This window comes from Sus scrofa, chromosome 4, assembly GCF_054392235.1.
Source record: "Sus scrofa isolate SSC_HxYL_T2T_F1_AM1 chromosome 4, Sscrofa_HxYL_maternal_Yorkshire_Landrace_v2.0, whole genome shotgun sequence".
NCBI lineage: Eukaryota > Metazoa > Chordata > Mammalia > Artiodactyla > Suidae > Sus > Sus scrofa.
The window spans coordinates 32802304-32821386 of NC_139386.1; the positions used below are offsets into that span (position 1 = coordinate 32802304).

The 19083-nt window shown below is 41.6% G+C and overlaps 1 protein-coding gene across 3 annotated transcripts in view; it reads left to right on the forward strand.

Moving 5' to 3' along the window:
- Window positions 1-229: 229 nt before the first annotated feature.
- The window catches only part of DPYS (dihydropyrimidinase), an 87309-nt gene continuing 68455 nt past the window's right edge, over window positions 230-19083 (forward strand). For all 3 annotated transcript variants that reach the window (XM_085021893.1, XM_001925251.6, XM_013996559.3), the window contains exons 1-2: window positions 230-545; window positions 15435-15593. In XM_085021893.1, coding sequence (XP_084878019.1) covers window positions 282-545; window positions 15435-15593 — 423 coding nt within the window. In that variant the 5' untranslated portion in view covers window positions 230-281. The remainder of the gene's footprint in view (window positions 546-15434; window positions 15594-19083) is intronic.

A 19083-nucleotide genomic window follows, 5' to 3' on the forward strand; every position in this document is an offset into this window, starting at 1 on the left:
AACAAACGACCCTCGCCTCCAAAGCAAAGATCTTTCCCTTCCAGTGACTGACACCTGGTTCAGGGCAGCCGAACCTTTGGCATCTGCAACGCAAACGGGCCTTGGGTTGGACCCCAGCCTTTTGGCTCAGACCCAGCACCACCCACCCCTCCCCGCCTCGGGGGTGGAGCTGCCCCCACCCCCACCCCCAGCTGCCAGTTGATAAACCTGGAGCCGAACCCTAGGAGCTGCTCCCAGGCACCTGGAGGGAGGGCGAGCCCATAGCGCATGCGCCCCTCGCCATGGCGGCGCCGTCGAGGCTCCTCATCCGTGGCGGGCGCGTGGTGAACGACGATTCCTCGCAGGTGGCCGATGTGCTGGTGGAGGACGGCGTGGTGCGAGCGCTCGGACGCGACCTGCTGCCGCCCGGGGGTGCGCCCGCGGGGCTGCGGGTCCTCGACGCCGCCGGCAAGCTGGTCCTGCCGGGAGGCATCGACACGCACACACACATGCAGTTCCCCTTTATGGGGTCGCGCTCCGTCGACGACTTCCACCAGGGCACCAAGGTACGCACCCCGCCGGGCCCTCCACTTGCGACGCCCCTCGGCAGGAGCAAGCGACTGAGGCCCCACGCTGAGCTCCCTTCTAAGTTGCTCTCCTCCGTGTCTTCCGCCCAGCTTTGGCCAAGCCACACTCCCCTTACTGCTCTCTTTGGGTAATTTGACAAGTTTAAGGCAACCGATTCCCTCACCCTCGGTTCTCTACACCCCTCCCCCACACACCCTCATTTTCACTGGTGTTCTGTGGAATTCCCATCTTCCATAATGTCTGTAGACTCTTTTTGTTAAGCTGACACTCCCAGCCATTTCTCCTCATCCTCCATGCCCAGCCAAAATCAAGTGAAAAAGCCATTCACTCGCTAGTTACTGCCTTGGCCCCAGAGTTAGCAGTGCGAGGTGGGTGATGGTGAGGAGTCCACCGTGTCCTACAGAATTGCCTCCACCCACCAGCAGAAAAAAATGCAACCCTGACAAGTGTTTCCAAGAAAACTGTTGCAAAAATGGTTTCCCAGGAGTTCCCTTGTAGCTCAGTGGGCTAAGGAGCTGGTGTCACTGCAGCAGCTTGGGTCGCTGCTGTGTCAGGGGTTCATTCCTTGGCTGGGCAACTTCCTCATGAGGCGGTGGGGCGGGGAGGGCTGCCGGTGGTCAGCCTTACCCCCCAAAATATGTTCTCCTGGCACTCACACTTGGTGTGGTCCCATCCATTCTCCAGCCTGCTTGCCCCAGAACGTTAGAGACCCTGATTCTTGCTGATTGAGCATCTGCAGCTTTACTGATGGTGTAGGAGGACCAGATCCCAGATCCCAGGGTGAGGGAGTCTTAGGCTTCTTTAGACACAAAGGCCTGTTGGCTCCACCTTTGAAAAGAACCTTAAAGGTATCTCCAAAGCTTATGAAAACAAGAGCAGGAGATGCATAGGGTAACCTTAAGGGAACATAAACTCAAAACTCTGCAGCACTTTGGCTGGAGCCCAACCTGCATCCTCCCTGAGGCCTGCATCTGGGGCTGTGGTGAGAGAAACCACTCCTCCAAAGTGGAGGTACTGATGTCTTTAAAGTCTAAGTTATTACTTGGGAATGTTTGGGTTTTTCCAGATGGGCCACTCCTTGATGTGTGTCAAACAAATCCAGCTGGTTAATCCAGGTACAGGCTGTGCACACTTTCAAAGCAGTCTTGAGGATATATCCTTTACCCTACGATTTTTAACAGTTTTACTTTCCCTACACATTACTCAATCCTCTATGACTTACCAGAATGTTTAACAGAACATAAACAACCTGGCCCAGACAGACAGGTCTGGAGAAGGCTACTCATGCTAACATTTGCAAAGCTTCCTCCTAGTTACTAATTATTGACCTTTATCATCAGGACAAGAGTCAAAGTCTTCTGCAGGAAAGGTCACTATCAGTTTTGAAGAGTATTCATTTTTCTCTTTTGCTAAAACATGACATGTGCTAAATTTTAGTGAATTTGTGTTGACGTTTTAAATACTTTTTAAGATATCAAACAAAACACACAGAAAATTGGAAAAATAATAAAGTAGAAAGAGGAAAAATATTATCCATAATCTCCCACTCGATGATAACCAATGTTTTGGTGTATAGTCTTTGTGGTTTTAATATGCTTTATGTTATACACTTGAGATTGTATTGTATATGAGTGTGAGAGTGTGTACCTATGTATAAAAATATTGTTGAATTCAATTATAGTACATGCACTTTCTGTTACCATAGACTCATCATTAACTAAGTGCACTGCTAATGGCAGGCCATTCTGTTGACACCCCCATTTGCCAAGGTAGTAGCTGCTGTTGCTGACATCAGTTACCAGGCCCACTAACATCATTTCCCCTCATTATTTTCGTTTCTCTCATCAGGGTTCCAGATAAAGCAGCCAAGGAGAAGGGTTAGAATGCTCTAGGGGAGAGACATCCTTTCTCTTTCTCAAGATTATCTGCGCAGACCCCAAGCCCCTGGGAGGTGGTTCTTCATTTTGTATCTGTTCATGTCCATTCTAGGATTCCAGTATGGAGAGATTTAGAATTCCATACTTAGAGGGCAAGTTTTTGTGGCATATTATAGTCTTTTCTCACCATGGGAAAAATTTCATCACCAGTTGAGTCTCTAGGCATTTCTATACTTAAGGGTCATCGAAACATTAAAGGAAAACATATTTTTTGTGAGCTTAGGATTCCAAGCAGAAAATGATATGGTCAGAGATAGGGTCAAAGATTTAGCAGATACTAAATTCATGTTGATCATTAAACAGTACTCACAAAAGGGCTAAGCCGCAAAAGTAAATTGGTTGGTTGGACCCCAAGGGATACCCATTCCACCCCCTCCCCACTCCCTAAACAGATGAGGCTCCATGAAAAGGAACCAGACAGGTAAACACAGATAAACATGAGCATTGAAGTATTGGCCTGGGTTCCAAAAGAAGGGAATTATAGGGTTATTTTGTCCTGTTTTCTAGAGTCTTCATGGTAATTCCCAAGGCAGTGCTGGAGTTTCTGGTTTGGGGAAATAGGGACAGAGAAGTCTTCTATAAATGATGTTCATATTATAGACCAAACTTGAAAAACATCTTACACTGTTAAGTAACATTTACTTTACTAAGTACTAGACACTGTGTGAACTAAGCTATGCACCAACAATCCCAGGTGCCATTATCTACTCTGCAGTTGAAGGCACACCTTGGGCAGGGTAGGTCTTCAAATTCAGGACTGCCTGCCATCCCTAGAGCTCTTACCTCCCAGATTCTCTTCCTTTCTGAAATGATGACTGAAAAAATCAAATATTTAGATTTGTCAGAGTGGCAGTTGATGGATGAAAAAGTTGTGTAAGTAAGGTGTATGTCACTGTGAGATGTCTTTTCTCAAAGACAGAGCAAAGTCATCCTTAAGAAATACAGTAGCATTAAAAAAAAGAAAGAAAGAAAGCAAAGAAATATAGTAGCCTTTCACCTTCCTAGCACTGGAGGCAGTTTAGATTGTCAAAATAAATACACATCACCGAGAGTAGGTTTGTGAGACATTGTACATGCATTTATAGCCACATCATCTCTAAGGGTACAGAAATGGGTACCTTAAGTACAGAAAGCCATAACGTAAGAATGATATATCACGCTTTCAGGAGATGGGCTCCAAAAGGTTAGACCAGTAGCTGTATGCTTCCTGCAAGCACCAGGCTGATCATTTATAAATCTGACAAATAGAAGGGAGACTGTTGCGGTATTATATGTATTGATCACTAGATTGTGATGGAGCCTAATTTAAAAAATGAAATATAGGTCAACCAAAGGTTACATATTTTGGAATCTAATTCATGTCAGAGGTTGTTTTAAAGCCTGTAATTGATTTACTTAATTACAGGTAAAAGCTTTCATCTGATGTGACTAATGGAAATAACATTCTGCTTTAAATAAATCATACTTCATTTTGTTGGTCTGTACTGGATATATAGCGGTCTTCCAATAATTCAATATTAGTGAGGAGAGACAATGGGATTTTTTATTCAAATGGGTATTGCAAATTAGATAAACTTGAAAGAATGATGACTTTGCTTTTGCTACATCCTGTGATAAGCCAGTGAATTACAAGAGCTCAGCCAGTTTTCAAATATATATATTTGTATTCAGACATACATGTGGCTTGGAGTAGGTAGACTCATATTAAAAACCTGGCAGCATCAGTAGCTGGCAAAAGAGTCATTGTTTTTTAAGTTGAGAAAATGCAAAACACTTTTTTTTTTTTAATAAAAGACAAAAAGTCCTCAAAATTACCAAGAAAGAAAATTATACTTTACTCTGGAACTTTTTGGTAAAATGTCTTGGGGTGATTTCTTATAAAAGGCAGTGGAGGGTGTATGATTAAGCACACATTTATGGTTGTATTTATAGATCTTCCTCACCTTGTAGAAGAGCTGTGATTCAGAAAACTTGGTCGCAAACCAAGTTCCTTTTTCTCTTGCTTGCGGGAGCTGCAGGATGTGTTTAAGAAGCTGTGTAGGCTGACTGTGTGACCTCTGGCATGTCAGTTCTTCTCTTGGTGTTGTCAATATTTCCTCATTTGTAAAACAAGGCAATAGTAAGAACATCTTCGATTCAAAGAAATGTTTTAATGAAAAAAATTCATCATTCACGAAAATGCTGGAGCATTACAGTTGCTAAATATGTGTCGGTTGAATGAAGAAACTGCTTTTTTTAAAAAAGGAAAATACAGAAGAGTATAAAGAAAAATAATATTTAAATCACCTCTAATTTTAACATTTTGCTTTCAACATTTTCCTTTCAGATTCTTTTTTTTGGGGGGGAGCATATAAACCTTTCTCCTTCTACTAACTTGCACGTATTCTTTGGAATCAGCCTTGTACATGAAACCTTTCCCAACAACCTTCACTGTAGTCAGAGGTGGCCTCTTGTTCTCTCTGAGGCTGAGTGCCAGATCTTTCTCTCTGGTCTTGGTATCTCTTCTGCATCAGGCTTTCGTTTCTGCCTGTCTGAGGATGTCCTGCACATCCTCCACCTGGGTTGTCCTGCAAGCACCTCAGGCTGCAAGTGCCCAAGTTTGTCCTTCCCTTCAAGCACTGGACCCACTTTCATCCTCTGTTTCCCAAACTGTTAACAGCTCCACTCTCATCTTGTTCATGTTGGACGTTTTGGTGTTTTCTAGTCTTTTATTTTATTTTATTTTATTTTATTTTATTTTATTTTATTTTATTTTTTGCTTCTGCATAATGATGTTGTGATATAATTCATCATTCAGGTTCTTGGTGACTGATGAGAAATTACTCCTCAGGGTGCAATGCTTGAGTCAATGAGTGTTAGATCCCTCTTAAAGGAGTTTAACACATACATCCAGATTGCCCTTCAGTTGTGCTCCTACCACCAATACATTCTAATTCCCATCTCACTGCATCCTAAATAATTGTGGAAATTGACTTTATACTAATTTATGCCAATTTAATAGGAAAAATATAACATTTCTTAATGTATTTAAATAAGCATTTCTTTAATTGCTTGTGAGGCTGTGCTTTGAATGTTTTTGGGTTAATGCTTGTATGTTCTAGCTGTAAGAGTATATAATTCTGTGATTTCCTTCAGTGGCTATGTACTGACTGCAGAGTTCATCTTTGCACTAATCAGAGGAAGAAAAATAAAACCATCTCAAAGATTAATTTGAAACCACTTGATATGAATTAGGGCTTTGGCCCTATTGAGGGTGTTGTGAGTTAGATATCCTTTTGCTGAACTTTTCAGAATTTGGGGCTTGCCTTCTTTCAGTTTTTATACTATTCACTTCCCCTGCTTGTTTTCTTCCTCATTTATCTGGACTGAGTGTTTTCAGTGTCTGACAGAGGTAGTCAGGAATCAAGGTTTACTTGACATTGCCCTTGGGAAGGAAGAACCTTTCCCCTAACCTCTTATGTTTGGTTTGGGGAGGGGGCTACAAATTAAACTGACAGGAGACAGAGTAGCACGAGAAAAGGTAGATTTTTAAAATTCAAATACATTTAGCATAAATTCACAGAAAAAAATGATTTAAGGAGGTGGTTAGAATTTGGGGCTTCTATGACACCTTAACAAAGGAACGGAAGGGGGATGGGTGCACTTATGGGGAAACATGACTTTTAGGAAAGACTAATGGGCTCATAGGAGAATAGATGGAATATATAATATTTCATGACAAATATGGTATGGTGCAGGCGTCTAGTCTTAGGTGGTAAGAGTCATCCTTCTAGGAGGGGATTTATAACAGTTTAATTCCTTTGAAAGACTCTGCTTTTAGGCTGTAAGGAAGTTTAGGAAAAAAAAAAAAAGCGTACTCTAGGGAGTTCCCTTCGTGGCTCAGTGGTTAACACACCTGACTAGGGATCCATGAGGATGCGGGTTCAATCCCTGGACTCACTCATTGGGTTAAGGACCTAACGTTGCCTGCCGTGAGCTGTGGCATAGGTTGCAGATGTGGCTCGGATCCCATGTTGCTGTGGCTGTGGTGTTGGCCAGCAGCTGTAGCTCCGATTCAACCCCTGCCTGGGAACCTCTATATGCTACAGATGTGGCCCTAAAAAGAAAAAAAAAAAAAATGCGTGTTCTCAAATGCCTCCATTTCAAATGATTTTTATGCCACAGTGGCATATCCTGGACCCCATCACTGCCATCTAATATGTAGTAACCATAAGCTAAGGATTTTTCATGTTCACAGTTAGGTTCAGTCAATGAATGGTTCTTGGAAACCTGCTGAGTGCCAGGCATTGTGTTTGGGGTAGAGGGATAAAAACCCATAGCCTTCGTTCTCATTGGCAGATAGACTGAAGGTATACGGAGCTCTAATTTATCATGGTTTTAATAATAAATTATATACAGTGGACTTTTGGACTTGTAGACTTAACTTGGATTATTTGTGACTATTTTTGAGTGAATACTTGCGATCTGGCATTCCCCCTTATGTCATGATCGCTGGTATCATTGGGCTGCATTTCTGATAAATGTACCTCAACAGCTGCCTAGAGCCTACCCTCAGCACTGCATATGCAACATGTCAGGTAACAATTGAGGGAGGACACTTCAATTTTTCTGTTACGTTTCATTGTCTCTAATAGAGAAATTGCATGTGATTGTGATAGTCATGAGATCCTGAGCCCTGAGGATCTCTTCACACATAAAACCCTAGAATAAAACAAACCATAATTTTGTAAACAGGAGTTTATTGGAGACACGGATATAGAGATAGACTAAAATTCTGTTTTTTAAAAGTCCTAGTTAACGCTATTAAGTAGAGGGCTTGGGATAAAACAGCATTCAGTTTTCACGTGTGCTCAGGGACTACTTTCCTGTTAACATTTTCACCGAAGGACCTCAGAAACCACACGGCCAGGGCTAGCAATACTTTGGAGAAATGAAATCACACACGAATATGCAACTTGTACAGCTTTCCTGCTTTGCAGCTGGAAAAGTGAACCATCCTAATTATCCCATCTCACAACTTCTTTTTTTTTTTTTTTTTTGTCTTTTCTAGGGCTGCACCCGCAGCATATGGAGGTTCCCACGCTATGGGTCTAATCAGAGCTGTAGCCACTGGCCTACACCAGAGCCACAACACGGGATCTGAGCCACGTCTACACCACAGCTCACGGCAACGCCGGATCCTTAACCCACTGAGTGAGGCCAGGGATTGAACCCGAAACCTCATGGTTCCTAGTTGGATTCACTAACCGCAGAGCCATGATGGGAACTCCCAATCTCATAATTTCTGGGAGAGATTCATTGGTCTCTTTTTCTTTCCCCCTTAAATATTTAAAGAATATTTATGTACCAGGCACTGTAACAGGCACAGGGCATATGGACACGAAAGTATATCAACTAAATCAGAATCTCTGGGGGGTAAAATAAAAGTTCCCTAGACCATGGCAGTGTGCTACCAGGATTAAGAGTCACTGTACTAGGTAGTGGAGGGGACAGGGAGAGAAAAGGATAGGTGACAGGTCTCTCTGATGTGGAAAGGAACTCAAATCATGCAGGGTTGTATGGGCTGTGTAATCATTGTTTTTCCTTCATCCTAAGAGCAGAGGGAAGTCAATGAAAGATTGGAAGTAGACAGCATGGCTGGGGATGAGGTGACAATAAAGAGGCTAACTGCTTTAGTCTAATCAGCTGATGACTTGGTGGATATATTTCTAGAGTTGGAACATTAGCTAGGATCATGGAATTTCTTTTCATAAGTCTGAGAGACTTACCGAGAAAGCTGAAAATTCAGCCAAGTGTTTTTCTCCCTAAGGCTCAGACATACTAGTAGATTTCTTTTTGTTTTATCTGGGTTATCCTGTGATAAATTTTAGTGAAACAGAATCACTTGTTCTAGGATAAGCTTAGAAATGAAAATGCAGCAACCCTGTAAAAAGGAAGAAAATGCTTGAGATGCTTTCAACAGTGATGGACAACCTAATCTAGTCTTTTTTTTTTCGTCTGTTTTGTTGTTGTTGCTATTTCTTGGGCCGCTCCCGCGGCATATGGAGTTTCCCAGGCTAGGGGTTGAATCGGAGCTGTAGCCACGGGCCTACGCCAGAGCCACAGCAACACGGGATCCGAGCCGCGTCTGCAACCTACACCACAGCTCACAGCAACGCCGGATCGTTAACCCACTGAGCCAGGGCAGGGACCGAACCCACAACCTCATGGTTCCTAGTCGGATTCGTTAACCACTGCGCCACGACGGGAACTCCTAATCTAGTCTTAAATAAAATCTTGTGTTATGTAATACAATACCCCTGCTGTTGGTTAGAGTTTATCCCAGTTTATGTTCTGTCACGTTTGCACCTAAGATGGTGCATATGCTCTTTTCCCACCAAGAGAAGGTTTTAGACAAATTTGAAGAGTTTTAAGGGAGAATAGCCAAAGTAATTAAGAGCTGAAAGAATTGATTTTTGAGCCAAGATTAGAAAAGGTAAATGCATTTTGTTCAGCTGACAAATAAAGGTGAAGTCAATCAGCAGTAAAGACAAAGAAAATAGGTATCATGTAAACACATGGAAGAAATTTTCACCCTTTACTGCTTTTCCTTTCCCTAAACTTTCTTCATTCAGCTGTTGATCCTGGTCAACATTTTGTGAAATGAATCTAGAAGCTTCTGATGTTAAAAAGCAATTCACTGAATACTGAAATTATCCAAAGTGTGCTGGGAATGTTATATTCTAATGAATTGGCTTGATGAATAAAGTTAATTACCCTGTGGATAATAGGTGTGTCAAGGCAAAGAAGCACTAATATGGGAGTTTTCCTTGTAACTCTTGTAGGGGCACATGATTTCAATTGTTGCAACGATAAACATCACACCAGCTTGATAAAATTATGTTTCATTTGTGAATTTATGGTTTGTAGTTTTGGGGGGTTGTTTTGTTTTGTTTTGTATGGCTTTGGGTTTCCTAAGTGCTTGATTCATTTTACCAACCTATGCATTTCTCCAAGTAATGATTCACTGACATCCTGGGACAATAGGCTGAAAATCAGATTATGCTAAATGGATGATCTGATGATAGGAGATTGCCTGCATGGGGTTGAGGCTTAGAGTAGGCTGAAAGTAAGACCTCCTGCTCAAAGCTGAATCCTCTTCATGTTACCAATGAGAAGTTACCAGCTGTGTGACCCTGGAGAGTTATTTGACATCTCTGAGCCTCAGTATCCTCAACTGTAAAATTAGAAAATTGATTTCTGCCTCTCAGGATTGTAGCAAGGCTTCATTCAGTGAGCTGCCATATATAAGATGAATTTAACCAGGCATTTGAACAAGTTCTCCCTTCAAGAGGCAGATACCTCCTGGGAGGGGTAGGTATTCTTCACAGCTCGAAGGGTCCACTCTGATTGGGATTACAAATCTACAGCTCTGGCACATTTTCTTCCTGGATCCAAGGGAAAAAGGGAGCATTTCAAATGTTAAAATAATGTTCAGGGACTTGAGATAACTTTGGGCACCCAAAGGACCTTGGGTGACCAGAAAGACCAGGATCCCTGCAGCAGGTGGATGGAGGTTGCTTCAGTGGTTTCCAAAAGAGAAGTGGTTTCCATTTTCATCCATTGCCCACTCCGGCCTAGGCTATCCTCTCATAGACACCACAGTTTTTCTAGATTTGTTCTCATTTTGGGGGTGGGGTGAAGGAGGAAAGTAGGGAGGAGAAACAGAATGCAAAGAAACCAAAAAAGACAAGTGGCCATTCCTTTTCTGTTCCTACTTCATTAGGGAAATGGAACATTTGTGATAAATCCTTTTTAATTGTAGCCCCAGGAATTCTGATTTTCTGTAGTTTTTTAAGAAGTGGCCATTTGACCATCACTTCTTAGGTCTCAAAAGAGGCACATCAGAGAGTTCCCACTGTGGCTCAGTGGGTTAAGAACCCAACATAGTCTCCGTGAGGATGCAGGTTTAATCCCTGGCCTTGCTTGATGGGTTAAGGATCCAGCATTGCCACGAGCTGCAGCATGGGTTGCAGATGCAACTCAGATCTAGTGTGGCTGTGGCTGTGGTGTAGGCCTGCAGCTCAGCTGCAGCTCTGATTCAACCCTTAGCTTGGGAACTTCCGTATGCCACAGGTGTGGCCATAAAAAGAAAAAAAAAAAAAAAAGAAAAAAAGGCCCATCAAAGTCTATTTACTTAATGTATATGGCATTTACATGCATACATGGATTTTCATCATACATCAGTAAAGTATTTTTTTCTTCTTACGAAAGTTATACTGTTATAGAAAATTTAGCAATTAAAAATTTAATTAGAAGGAAATTAAAACAACCAGTAAGCATGCCACCCAGAAACAGCCAGTGTAAACGCTTCATCCTGGTTCAGTACTGTTTTGTTTTCTTGCTATGTGTTGGTGTGTTCTGGAGCATGTTGCCGTGGCTGCTTTCTTTCTCCCTGGTCATTTCCACCAACCTCATGATCCCTGACATCCTCTCGAAGGTGATTGTCACATTTCTCTCCTGCCCTTGAGTGCTCTTCAGCATCTGGGCTGCATTTCTGTCTGTTTTCACATACACAGAGTGAACATGTGCCTGAGCACCTCGCACTCAGGTGCCCTCCATGAAACGCATGCTCCCTCCAAACACCAGATCTGCTGCCCTCCTTTGTCCTCTCCTCTGCCACCCTTCTCCGGGTCACCCTGGTCAAATCAGCTCATGGGCTTCTGTCCCCCTATAGGGCAGCCACTGCCCTGCCTTCTGCTGGGAACCATGGATTCACATTGCTTTTTTAAAAGTTTACTTGATTTATAATATGTTAGTTTCAGGTGTTCAGCATAGTGACTCAGTGTTTTTTGTAGATTATACTCCATCATAGGTTGTACAAGATAATGGGCATTATTCCCTGTGCTATATAGTGTATCCTTGTTGCTTGTCTACTTTATACAGAGTAGTTTGTATCTCTTAACCCCATCCCCTAATTTGTCCCTTCCCCCTTCCTTCTCTCCTCAGGTGACCACAGGTTTGTTTTCTCTGTGAGTGTTTTTCTGTTTGGCATATACCTTTTGCCCATTTTCACTTTTCTGCCAATTCTTCCTCCTGGGCCCTTTTCTCAGAGTTTCCCCTGCTGTTGCCTGTTCCTGAAAGCACAGGCTCTGGAGTCTGGTGACCTGGTTCCAGTCCTGCCTTTGCTATTCACTGGCTGTGAGATTTTGGGAGTTATTTAATGGTGACATTCTCAGTTTCTCAACTCTAAAATGGGTTAACAATACAACTTACTGCAGAGCTGGTGAGATGGTTAAAACACTAGAACGTCAGAACAGTTCCTGGCACTCACAAGTTAGATGTCATTATCCTTATTGGTGCCTTCGTGTGTATGTCCTAATGCTAATTTAAATCCCATCCTCCTCTGATCTCAGTTTTCCTCCTCTGAATTCTCAGGAATCTTTCCTTTGTACCTCTTCTTGGGAGTTTAGGAGTGCTAACAACTCTATAGCAATTTCTATGCTATGTCTACTCTGGAAGTGTGCTTACTACCTGTTAGTACTATCTGATTATTTTATTATAACCATTTGTGCATATATCTCTCTCCCCCTCTAGACTATAAATACCCTGAGGCAGAATCTTTGATTATTTGTGTGTCCTAAGATCCCACTCACTGTATGTAATGACTTATATGGGGTAGCCTTTTTTTTCCCCCCAATAATAATTTTAAGATGTAATTCATATATAATACCATTCAGCTGTTTAAAGTGTGCTGTTTAATGTTTTTTACTGTATTCACAGAGTTGTGCAACCATCACTTCCTTCAATTTTTAGAATATTTTTATCTCCCCTAAAAGGAGCTCCATAGCTATCACTCCAACTTTCCCCAATCCGCTCCAGACCCTGGCAATACTATTCTACTTAACTGTCTCTATGGATTTGTCTCTTTTGGATGTTTCATATAAATGGAATCATATGAAATGTGATCTTTTGTGACTGCCTCCTTTCACTTAGCATCATGTTTTCAAGGTCCATTCAAGTTGCAGTAGATGTATCAGAACCTCTTTCCTTTTTATGACCAAAGAATATTTCATTGTATGAATATACCACATTGTGTTTATCCATTCATCAGTAGTGGACATTGGGGTTGTTTCCACTTTTTGGTAATTATTGATAATGCTGTGCTGAATATTTGTGTACAAGCTTTTGGGTGGACATGCTTGCATTTCTCTTGGGTACGTGCCTATGAGTGCAATTGCTGGGTCCTGTAGTAACTCTATGAGGAACTGCTAAACACTTTTCCAAAGTGGCTGCATTATTTTATTTATATTTCTACCAGCAGTGTGTCTAGTTTCCTCACATCCTGCATGTGATAAACTTTTAATATGGAAAGAACACTTCTTTAAGCTTGATTTTCTAGTTCAGTAGACACTAAAAAAAGTACTTTATTCTAACACTTTAATTAACAGCACTTTCTATTAGAAAAATGTCCTTTATCCTCAAGGGATATCCATGGGAAGAAATTTTAGAAGGAAGAAGGTGAGAAGATTAATTTGCATCCAAATAAAAAGACAGAGCCGAAGGAATTTTTTCTGGTATTGTCATCATACCAATAGAAATTTCTTAAGAAATGCAAATATGTATTGTTTTGCTATATATAAGGCTGTGGTTATCCAAAGTACAGGATCTGTATAAAAAGTGAGATTTTTTTGAGAGCAAAAAGAGTTGGAAGTGGGACCAAGTGACTTAAGGAAAAATAAATATATAGAAGTAAGAAAAAGGAGATAGAATAGACCCAGTGGACCAGGTGGGCTGTGGGAGCTCTCATGGTGTCTTGGGGGCTGTGAGGGAAGGTAATGGGGTACAGTCCTAGGAGAGAAGCTGGTGGACTCCTTTCTTTGTTGTAACTTGACCATGTTTCTCTTGGTGAGATGAGCTGATGGATGAAAAGTGGGAAAATGCCTCATTCTAAAGCAGTGGTACAAAGGCTCATCACACATTATGAGTTGAAGCTCATAAAGCACTTACATAAGTCAAACATGGTATCAAGCACCTTACATGTGGTATCAAGCAGCTTAATCCTCTCAACAATCCTATGGTTTAGGAACAATTATTGTCCTCACTTTACAGGTGAGGAATCAAAGGCACGCCAAGGTTAAGAAATTGCTATCTGTAGTCCGATGTTCATTGCAAGATTATTCACTACAGTTGAGACATGGAAATAAATGTGTCCATCTATGAATTAATAGATAAAAGAAACATGGTGTGACTATATAATGAACTGCTATTCAGAAAGAGGGAAATCCTGCCATTTGTAACAACACGAATGAACTTTGAGGACACTGCGTAAGTGAAGTAAGTCAGACAGAAAAACGCAAATACTGTATGGTCTCACTTATATGTGGAATCTAAAAAGGCTGAACTCAGAGAAACCAAGAGTAGAAAGGTGGTTGCTGAGGGCTGAGGGGTTGGAGGGAAAGGAGCGCTGTTGATCAAAGGACACAGACTCCCAGTTATAAGATGAATATGTTCTGGGGATCAGATTATAGAATAGTGAGTGTAGTTAACAATGCTATGCAGGGAAGGAAGGAAGGAATTAAGGAATTGCTCAGGGTACCAAAGCTGGTGAGTGCTGAATCTGAGCTGTGCCCTGGAACCAATAAGCCTTTTCGGTTGGTGCCCTTAACCAGTGTGCTAGTATACCTCTGCCTATGTTTTTTTCTTCACCAACAGTATTTTGAATATGATAGTTCAAAACACATTTAACCATCTTGTAATCTTAGTTTAAATAAAATCAATTTCAATAATTAGCCAAAGACATTTGATTTAATAACTTAGTTTTTAATTCAGTCATAATGTAACATAATGCAATAGCCAAGGAGAATAGAAGCTTCAAGGCAGATCATGCAGGGCCCTATGGACCATGTTAAGATTAAACACTATTCCAGAGGCAGTGAGAAGCACTGGGGTTTTTGTTTGTTTGTTTGTTTTTGGCTGTGTCCACAGCATGTGAAATTTCCCATGCCAGGGATTGAGCCGAGTCACTGCAGTGATGCTGAATCCTTAACCGCTGCAGCGCAAGAGAACTCCAAGAAGCATTCAGTTTTAAGTCTTGGAGTCAAAGGGTCACATTTGTACTTTGGAATGGCCCTCTCGTTGCAATAAGGAGTTCATATTGGAAGAAGTAAGAGCAAAACTGGAGACATAAAGTTCACGATGAGGGATGACACTAAGACCAGAGCACTGGAGATGGATTAGAGGAGAGAGTTGAGGATTAAGGAAAGATTAAGGTGGATGTGTGGAATGAAGGCGTGGTGGGAATCATGTGAGTCTCCTAGGATTCTGCATGAAATGAAGGATAGCTAGAGATACAGTTCACCAGTATGGCGTCTAAGGAAATGGATTTTTCAATGATGAATATAGTTTCCTTGAAAAGAAAAATATTTGAATCCTCTCCACTTTTCTATTTTTTTTACAACCCTCAATCTGTTTTCTTTGAGTCAAAGCCATTTTTATTTCATGAGGCATGTAATTTTTTTTTGTAGAAACAACTCCATCACTTTTATTACTTCACACTCTAAAAAAGTCTATTCATGTCTGTCTTTATCCTTTAAACATTCAGTTTCTGGAGCTCCTGCTGTGGCACAACAGGATTGGCAGCATCTTAGAAGCGCTGGGACACCAGTTCCATCCCTGGCCGGGCCCAGTAGGTTAAGGATCCAGAGTTGCCACAGCTATGGCTTAGGTCGAGACTACAGCTAGGATTTGATCCCTGGTCCAGGAGCTCCATATGCCACGGGGTGGCCAAAAACAAACAAACAAACAGAAAAAAACAGGAGGTTTTTTTTGTGCAGTTTCTCGGACCCATCAAGTTTGCCCAAGTGCTTGCAAATGCATGTTGTTCAAGGAGATAAATGACTTAACTTGAAAAGTGATGGCTAACCTGTTGAAACCCTCCTGTGATTGCAGGCTGCCCTGGCAGGAGGCACCACCATGATCATTGATTTTGCCATTCCTCACAAAGGCCATTCCCTCGTCGAGGCCTTTGAGACCTGGAGAAGCTGGGCTGATTCCAAAGTCTGCTGCGACTACAGCCTTCATGTGGCAGTGACGTGGTGGAGTGACCAGGTGAACCACTGGGGGGTCCAGTTTCTTCCATTTAGTCCCTTAGTCCCTGCTCTGTACAAGATCAAGAAATGGGCAATGTCAAAACACGAGAAACTGGTGATGATTGTTGCTTCCTAGAATTCAGTATGAGAGGGAAGTCTTTTTGTTGAATGTTCTTTTGTATGAAATGAATTTTGAATCCTATGAGGTCTTATCAATTTAGAAAACTAAAAAAAAATTTAAAGCGTATGAAGATGATAGGATAAATCCCTTCTACTCATTCGCAGTAGTAGCCTTTGCTAATTTTTAATTCATGAATTGTAAATACTTTAAATGTAATTTTTAAAAGTACTGATTCTCAACTTTAACATCTCCAAGCACTTTTAAGCAGTCTTTTCCCACAGCTTAGAACTTGAATTAGAAAGGTTTTTAATATCTGGGGGGAAAGAAAACAACAAGGAAGGAACAGAGCAGAAATGTGTTCAAGGCCTTCTCTCAGCTGTATCCTAACCAGATGCTCTTCCAGTCCCACTGTAATATCAATACCTGGTCAAGCCTACACAACCTTCCATATCGCTCATTATTTAAGTCATGGCAGAAATAACATGATTCAGATAGAAAAGAGAGTTTTGGGAGATGTTAAAATATTTATTTCTTCCCATAAAAACATGTATGCATACACTGGAAGAAATTTTCACTTGCGCTTTGAATCAATAACATGTTCTTCCACATTGGACTTAGTTCAGAAATTTCTTTGCCAGAAAGATCTCACGGGTGACTTTATTTGAAGTTGCCTTGTAACTTATGTCTTCCCCCTAAAATCTGGGCTGTAGACACTAAGTTAATAGAAAACAAGTAATCAATCTTTAACAGATAGGTCAGCAAACAAAATGGCATGGTTTATAGTCCACAGAAAAAAAAGTTAATTTTTCTCCAAAAATGCCATTCTAAATGAGGCGTCTGATCTCTTCTGTGCTTTTAGGGTCTTCCTGCCTGCCTTCTTCCCTCCCTCCCTCCTCCCTCCCATCCTTCCTTCCTTTCTCCCCTCTCTTCTTTTATAAGATAGGGCCAAGGTGAAGATGGCTGCCCTCCCCAGTGTTCCTCACACTTTAATATGCAAGTGATTACCTGGCAAATATTGTTTAGATGCAGATTATGTTCAGTAAGTTTATGAGACCACAACAAAGAACTGCAAAGTGAGTGGCTCAAACCACAGAAATGCATTGTCTCACAGTTGTAGGTCAGATCAAGGGGGTGGCAGGGTCGTTTCTTCTGAGAACTGACAGGAGACTCTCTCATGCCTGCCACCAGCTTCTGGTGGTTTGCTAACAGTCTCTCCTGTCCCTTGACTTGTAGGAGCATTACCCTAGTCTCTGCCTTCATCTTCACACAGTCTTTTCCATGTGTGTCTATGTCCAAATTCTTTATAAAGACACCAATCATACTGGATTGTGGTCCACCCCAGTGACTTCATTGTAACTCATTGTATCTGTAGTGCCCCTTTTTCCAAATGTAAGACCTGAAAAAAAAAAAAAAAAAAGAATGCCAAATATTTCTCCAGCAGAGACAGGCTCATTTGGGATCATCAGAGAACTGCAGTTCAGGGTCTGCAAATATGCTGAGCCATGTGTCATTTTAAAATTGTGCTGATTCAGGAGTTCCTGTTCTGGCTCAGTGGAAACATTCTGACTAGTATCCATGAGGATGCAGGTTCAATCCTTGGCCTTACTCAGTGGGTTAAGGATCCGGCATTGCTGTGAGCTGTAGTGTAGGTCGCAGATGAGGCTTGGATCTGGTGTTGCTGTGGCTGTGATGTAGGCCAGCGGCTATAGCTCCAATTTGACCCCTAGCCTGGGAACCTCCATATGCCATGGGTGTGGCTCTAAAAAGACAAAAATAAATAAATAAATAAATAAATAAATAAAATTTTGCTGATTCAGTGGGGGGAAAATTGCATTGTTTTATTTTGCACCTTTTTTTTTCTTTTTTGGTCTTTTTGCCATTTCTTGGGCTGCTCCCGTGGCATATGGAGGTTCCCAGCCACTGGCCTACGGCACAGCCACAGCAACTCGGGACCCGAGCTGCGTCTGCAACGTACACCACAGCTAATGGCAACGACGGATCATTAACCCACTGAGAAAGGGCAGGGACCGAATCTGCAACCTCATGGTTCCTAGTTGGATTCGTTAACCACTGAGCCACAACGGGAACTCCTTACTTTGCACTTTTTAATCAATAGGAAGGTTAACATTTTTTTCCATGTTTATTAGTCATTTGTATTTACTGTTTGAACTATAACATTTTTTACCTAGAATATTATGATTTTTCTTACCAAGTAGGAACAGCAATAATTCTTTTTTATTTTTTATTAATTAAGAGCAATACTCCTATGTCTGTTTTTATGTTTTGTTTTATGTTTTGTTATTTTTTAATTATACACACACACACACACACACACAAACACACATATATAGTCTTTTTAGGGCCACACGCATGGCATATGGAAATTCCCAGGCTAGGGTTTAAATCGAAGCTGCATCTGCTGAACCACGCCACAGCCACATCAAGGCCAGATCCAAGCTATGTCTTCAACCTACACCACAGCTCACAGCAACGCTGAATCTGTAACCCACCGAGCAAGGCCAGGGATTGAACCTGTGTCCTCATGGATACTAGTCGGGTTTGTTTCCACTGAACCATGACAGGAACTCCTAAATTTAAATATTTTTAAATTTGTATGTGTGTATATGTGTTTTAACATAGAGAGAGACAAGTTTTATTTGGTCAAATCTTCTGATTTTTTTCTTTGAAGTTTTTAGTCTTTGTTGAGATTAGAATTGGATCTGCAGGGGCAATTACTAAGCTAGTTTTAATCTTAACTTGTCCCATTGATGTGATGTTATAATTTATAATAAGAAACATATGTTTGGTCTTTGTCTCCATTTCTGACACAGAGCTCCTAAAACCCTTGAGATTTCCTAAGTGATATAAGCAATAAAAATGTCTTTTATTAAGTCAAAGTGGTGACTTTTAGACCCACCTAAGGATGGGGCTGGTTGACCAAAGAGCCAGCTGTGTGATTAGAGGGTTGGAAATTTCAGTCCTACCCAGCTGACCTTCCAGGGAGGGGAGCAGGCTGGAGGTTGGATCAGTTACCAATGGCCAATGATGTAATTAATCTTGTCTAGAAAGATAGGATTTGGAGAGCTTCCAGAATGGTGACCAAGGGCAGATTGAGCAAGAGTGGCTCTCATGCCTTTTACAATTAACCAGTTATCCAGTAAGTAAAATGTTTCTCTGAGTTCTACGGACCACTCTTTCGAATTAATTGAACCTGAGGAGGGGACTGTGGGAACCTCTGATTTATACCTGGTCAATAGATGTGCAGGTGATAACCTGGATGCCCCGTAGGACTGAACCCTTAACCTGTGGAGCCTGATGCAGTCTCCAGGGAGATAGTGTCAGAATTGAGTTGAATTGTAGAATACCCTCCAGCTGGAGTCTGGAGAAC